General features: G+C 34.2%; 1 protein-coding gene across 1 annotated transcript; it reads right to left on the bottom strand.

Annotated features, from left to right (window-relative positions):
* Positions 1-1,076: 1,076 nt before the first annotated feature.
* LOC138092956 (olfactory receptor 10AG1-like) lies at positions 1,077-2,015 on the bottom strand. The gene has a single exon (XM_068989031.1). The coding sequence runs from the start codon at positions 2,013-2,015 to the stop codon at positions 1,077-1,079; it is 939 nt and encodes a 312-aa protein (XP_068845132.1).
* Between the last annotated feature and the right edge of the window lie 3,919 nt (positions 2,016-5,934).

The raw sequence follows: 5,934 nt of genomic DNA on the forward strand, positions 1-5,934 counted from the left end.
TATAATAAGAGAAAGACAGATTTAAAAAGAAAATATAAAAGAAAAAACCTTCCTCAGATTGCATCATTTCCCAATCATTTTGACTGAAAATGTTCCAGTGTACTGTCCATTGTTCAACTCTTTCCATTTGAAGAAACACAATATTTTTTTTCAATTTTTAATTTTATCTTTTAAAATATAAATTTATTTATTTTAATTGGAGGTTAATTACTTTATAGATTTTTTTTGGTTTAATATAATGATTCTGTCTTATCAAGTATCATCCCTTACAACCAGGAAAACTTGGGAATATAATATAATAAATGTTTACGTACTTTTATTTTAATTTCAGTTTATACTTCACCAAAATAATTTAAAAAAAAAAAGAGTTCTTATGGACACAAAAAGGCTGAATCCTGTACATCTTATATCTCTGAACAGCAAACAGGCATTAATATTTTTTTGCATTAGTAAAAATTAAGGTAACAAATTATCGAGATGCTAGTAGCATGCTTTGGCTACATAAACAAAACATATCTACAAAGAAACATTCAGAGAGAAGCAGAAGGTAAAAATTTAGTGCCACACTACAAAATTCAAGGGTCATTATGCAGAGTTTTGTTTTTAATGTTACAGAAGGATCAAATTGAAGTCGTTGAAAGGTAAAATGTCTAAAGTTAAAAACACATAGCCATTTAACAACTGTTCTCCAAACGTTTGCCATCTGTACTATCTAAAAACATCATGAAAAGAAAAAAAAGTGCATGATAGTTATATGAACAGGAAAGTACAAAAATATCTATGGTTTTAGGGGAAAAGGTAGGTAAGTGATACTACCTTTTCTTATAATATTGCAAATCACCAGTAAATTTGTGGACTGAATATAAGATTGCCTAAATACATAGTTTCTTATCAGCAACACACCATAATATAATCCTGATACTAGAAAATCCAGCATAAAACAATAAGGCCAAGAATGAATAAACATAAAAAATCTATTAATCATGTGGAAAAAACAAACTATTGCTGATTATACAATGACAAAATTAAATAGGAAAACAGAAAATGAATTTAAATCAAGCCTCTAATGCTTTACATTAGGGTATAAGTTTTCTCAAGGCTGTCAAGACATCCTTATTTCTCAGAGTGTATATCAGGGGGTTAAACATTGGGGTGATAACAGTATAGAAAAGTGAGAGAAATTTGTCTGTTCTGGAAGAATTTTTGGATTTAGGTCGTAAATATGTAACGATTGCAGATCCAAAGAATAAAGTCACAACCATGACATGAGATGAGCTGGTGGAGAAAGCCTTTGCTCTTCCCGTTGCCGATGGCAGCTTGAGGATGGTGGAGGTGATTCTACTATAGGAGCCAAGTATCAGCAGAAAAGGGACCATGACAAACAGCACAGCAACTGTAAAGACCAGCATCTCATTCAGAAACGTGTCCCCACAGGCCAGCTTCAGCACTGGGGGAATGTCACAGAAGTAGTGATTGATTTGTTTGGATCTACAAAAGGGCAGAGAGAAAATCTGGCTTGTCTGCCCTATCTCAATTGGAACTCCAGTGACCCAGCAGGCAGCCACCAGCTGGACACAGATCTTGTGGTTCATGACCAGAGGATAGTGCAGGGGGCTACAGATGGCCACGTAGCGGTCATAGGCCATCACTGTAAGAAGCAGGCACTCTATGTTTCCAAATATTAGGACAAAACTCATCTGTGTTGCACAAGCAAACAAAGAAATATGTCTTTTCTGGGTCCAAAGGTTCATGAGCATTCTAGGAAGAGTGGCAGACACATAACAGATTTCCAAGAAGGAAAGATTACCGAGGAAAAAGTACATGGGAGTCTGGAGGGTCTGGTCTGTCCCAGTTATGAGAATAATGATGCCATTTCCCATCAGAGTTATCACATAGGTAAACAGAAAAATCACAAAAAGAAACATTTGGAGATTGGGAATGTCAGAAAATCCCAAAAGAACAAATTCCATCACTGAAGTGAGATTCACATTCACTAGATATTTTTGAGGTTCCATCTGTGAAAATAGCACAGTTAGACATTTATCTTTTTTGTTTTGTAATTTATATAAATTAAAGGGATTTAGGGGAATCATTAATAGTACATAAGATTTCTATTCTCTATCAATGTCTAGTATTTTACATCCTGGACTCAACATAACTGAAGGTTAATGGAGAATATGTGTGCTAAGTTCTAAATATAAAAGCATAAGTTACAATTCAAGGTTTAACTTTAAATAAAAGTGATATGTTTAAGAATTATGCACTTTCATTTTGAATCTGTGTGCAGAGCAAAATCTATCCATTTTACTTTTATTAAAATGGCAAAATTCTGGAGCAGAAATATTTGCATCCCACTTCCTCAGTGGTAGGGCATCACCAAATTCTGTAATGCATTTTTCAGGAATTTCCCAACTCTTCCATTAGAACTTTTTCAAGAATAAAGCATGCTTTTCCTTCCATATTCTGCAATGATAGCTATTACTTATTGTGTGTGCACCTTATTTGAGACCATTCTGACTGCCTTTATCTAATAAGCAACATAGCCATCAGGCATTATAAAGCAGGAGCATTTATTTATCTTTTACAAGGATACAGCTTATGTTTGGCAGTGTTCTTATCGGTTATTTAATTAATAATGACAATCTTGAAGGAATTACATTGATGATATGATTTCTGAAACTTTGCCTGGTAAGTCTATTCTAAAATCTCTTACAATGTGACAGAGGTCACTTTTATCTAAAAATTATCATGCTAATAATATTTATATGAGATGCAGCATATGAAAATTAAAACTGAAAACTATAAATTATTTAAAATATGGCTACTACACATTTGTCAAAAATATCAAAAGCAGAGAATATATATTTTAGCTAGTAGTATAGTATGGTTTAGTGAGTAATTGATGGACAGGGAGGCCTGGCGTGCTGCGATACATGGGGTTGCAAAGAGTCAGACACGACTGAGCGACTGAACTGAACTGAACAGACACTCAAAGTTCTCCTATACTGAGATACACTTGGAAAATATAAGAATTTTAAAAGAAAGGTGATTAGTAAACTGTAGCTTTAAATAATATCTAGGAAATTGGAAAACCCAAATTACCTTGTCCTACTTTTGTGTTAGTAAGCTACTTGCTGTAACATATTATTAAATTGTGTTAATGTCATGTTTTATTGATATTCTAGATGAAGAAACTAGGGCTCAAAGGTTTACATGATTAAACTAAGATAAAAAAAAAAAAAAAGATGTTGTCTTTGACTTCCAGGATTCATGAGCATTGTGAAAAGGGTAACAGAGGGAAACATAGCTATTTCCAAAAGGAAAAAATTGCCAGGGAAAGAATACACAGAAATGTAGGGGTCAAGACCTACTTTTGTTATTAGAATTATGGTTCTATTGCCCATCAAAATAATGATACACCTAACTAAAAACAACCCAAACAGAAGCTACTGGAGATGGGGAACATTAGCAAAGACCCAGAGAAGAAATTCCTTCAGTTTAGTTAGATTTTATTCTGGAATATTTCCTTTGGTTTTTTGTTTTTCATTGCTGTTCTTTTTTTGTTCTCTTCTCTTTTTTGTGTTTTCTCTATAGAAGAAGAAGATTTAGCATTTGCTTCAACTACTTCATCCCCAACATTTCTTGTTCTTCAGTGCTAAATAAATTATAATTTCTAATTGTACAAGTCCAGCATTTTTGTAGTTAAATTTCCAGCATATGCCATGAACAAGATTCATGGTAAGACGAAATTTTTGCATGTTATTCTCAACAGCAAGCAATTTAGAAAAAACTATGACTCTGTGTGCTGTCCCTAAATTATCTACACTATACCTCTTTCTTGTAAATGTTTAAGTGTTTATTATTAAGGCAAGTAGATATTAATGCTCTAATACTGCTATTTTGGAGCTCAAGTCTCCATTACTTGGAAAAATTCAAATTATTAAGAAGATGTATGATGGTATTCCATATCAGTTTGCTATTGATCATATCACCATCTCTACCCTATCTACTTCAGTTAGGTCTGTATATTTAATATTAATTAGCAGGTTAAATCATGTAAGTAATTTAAACACGGTATTGAACTCAAAATTATTTCATTATATTAATTTAAAAGCATTTATTTTTTTCTTAAAATAGATGTTCCTTGAATTCCCCAGAACTTGCACCTGTATGAACTAGATTGTTTAATATTCGTTTCAGTTCAGTCACTCAGTTGTGTCCAACTCTTTGCAACTCCATGGACTGCAGCATCCCAGGGTTCCCTGTTCATCATCAATTTCTGGAGCTTGCTCAAATTCATGTCCGTTGAGTCAGTGATGCCATCCAACCACCTCATCCTCTGTGCTCCCCTTCTCCTCCTGCCTTCAGTCTTTCCCAGCATCAGGGTCTTTTTTAAAAAAATATAAATCTATTTATTTTAATTGAAGGCTAATTACTTTACAATATTGTATTGGTTTTGCCATATGTCAAGTCGGTTCTTCACATCTGGTGGCCAAAGTATATGAGCTTCAGCTTCAGCATCAGTCTTTGTTTTACATTAAATCTCTTCTTAAAATATCATCAGGATTCTAATTAATTAAAAAATGCTCATTAAAATATATTGGCTCAAAACCAAGTTTATCTCTCCACGTTATATAAAATATATCAGTTACTTAAGTCTTTATCATTTCAAATAATTTAATATTATTATTAAATATTTTTTAACTGTAAAGTATATTTGACCTAGTCAGAAATACATGGAAGTTCCTTTAACATATCACTCTTGCTATTATAAATTAAGTATTAGATTTTAAAATAAAAGTTATAAACTAAAGCTTACAAGAATATAAAATAGTTCATATTTGTCATTCTTATATAAGATGATACTGATTTTATCTCTCTGTAGAGGATATAAATAATTATATTAGTTTATATGAAATTACAATTTAATCAGACATTCAACTTACCTTTAAAATATTCCATTCTTTCCAAAATAAAGGGCTCTTTAATAAAGTTTCTCTACCCCATGAGATTTCTTCGACCAGTCATGTCACATTTCCAATTAAAAGCATCCTTTGGCACGCTATGATCTCTTTTATTTTTCCCAGGTAGTTCTCACTCCACCCAGAATACTTTCTCCTCAGCCTCTCCATGGACCACAGTGCACAGCAGATTTTTTATTTCTTAAAGATGAATAAGGTGCTGAGCAGTATAACTGGAGACGCTCTAAAACGGACACACACCCAGTTCAAAGGCTGTCACGAACACTCTATTGTGAGCCTCTTTCTATTAACACTGAGCTTGCAGCACAGTTTCCCAAACATGTTTTTCTTATATCCTCCTATATTATATTATTAATTGATATTTAGGGTCCTGCACATATAATTGGCCAGATGATAAATACTATTTTAATCTTATATGTTACTGATTCTTCCCCAGGCACCAGGGGGACCTAAGAGATAGATGCTGTATTATTATTCCTCAGTTCAATTCAGTTCAGTTCAGTCACTCAGTCGTGTCCAACTCTTTAGGACCCCATGAATCTCAGCATGCCAGGCCTCCCTGTCCATCACCAACTCCCAGAGTTCACTCAGACTCACATCCATCGAGTCAGTGATGCCATCCAGGCATCTCGTCCTGTGTCGTCCCCTTTTCCTCCTGCCCATAATGCCTCCCAGCATCAAAGTCATTCCCAATGAGTCAACTCTTCACATGAGGTGGCCAAAGTACTGGAGTTTCAGCTTTAGCATCATTGCTTCCAAAGAAATCCCAGGGTTGGTCTCCTTCAGAATGGACTGGTTGGATCTCCTTGCAGTCCAAGGGACTCTCAAGAGTCTTCTGCAACACCACAATTCAAACGCATCAATTCTTCGGTGCTCAGCCTTCTTCACAGTCCAACTTTCACACCCATACATGACTACTGGAAAAACCATAGCCTGGACTAGACCGACCTTA

This window comes from Capricornis sumatraensis, chromosome 16 (genome assembly GCF_032405125.1).
Source record: "Capricornis sumatraensis isolate serow.1 chromosome 16, serow.2, whole genome shotgun sequence".
Classification (NCBI taxonomy): domain Eukaryota; kingdom Metazoa; phylum Chordata; class Mammalia; order Artiodactyla; family Bovidae; genus Capricornis; species Capricornis sumatraensis.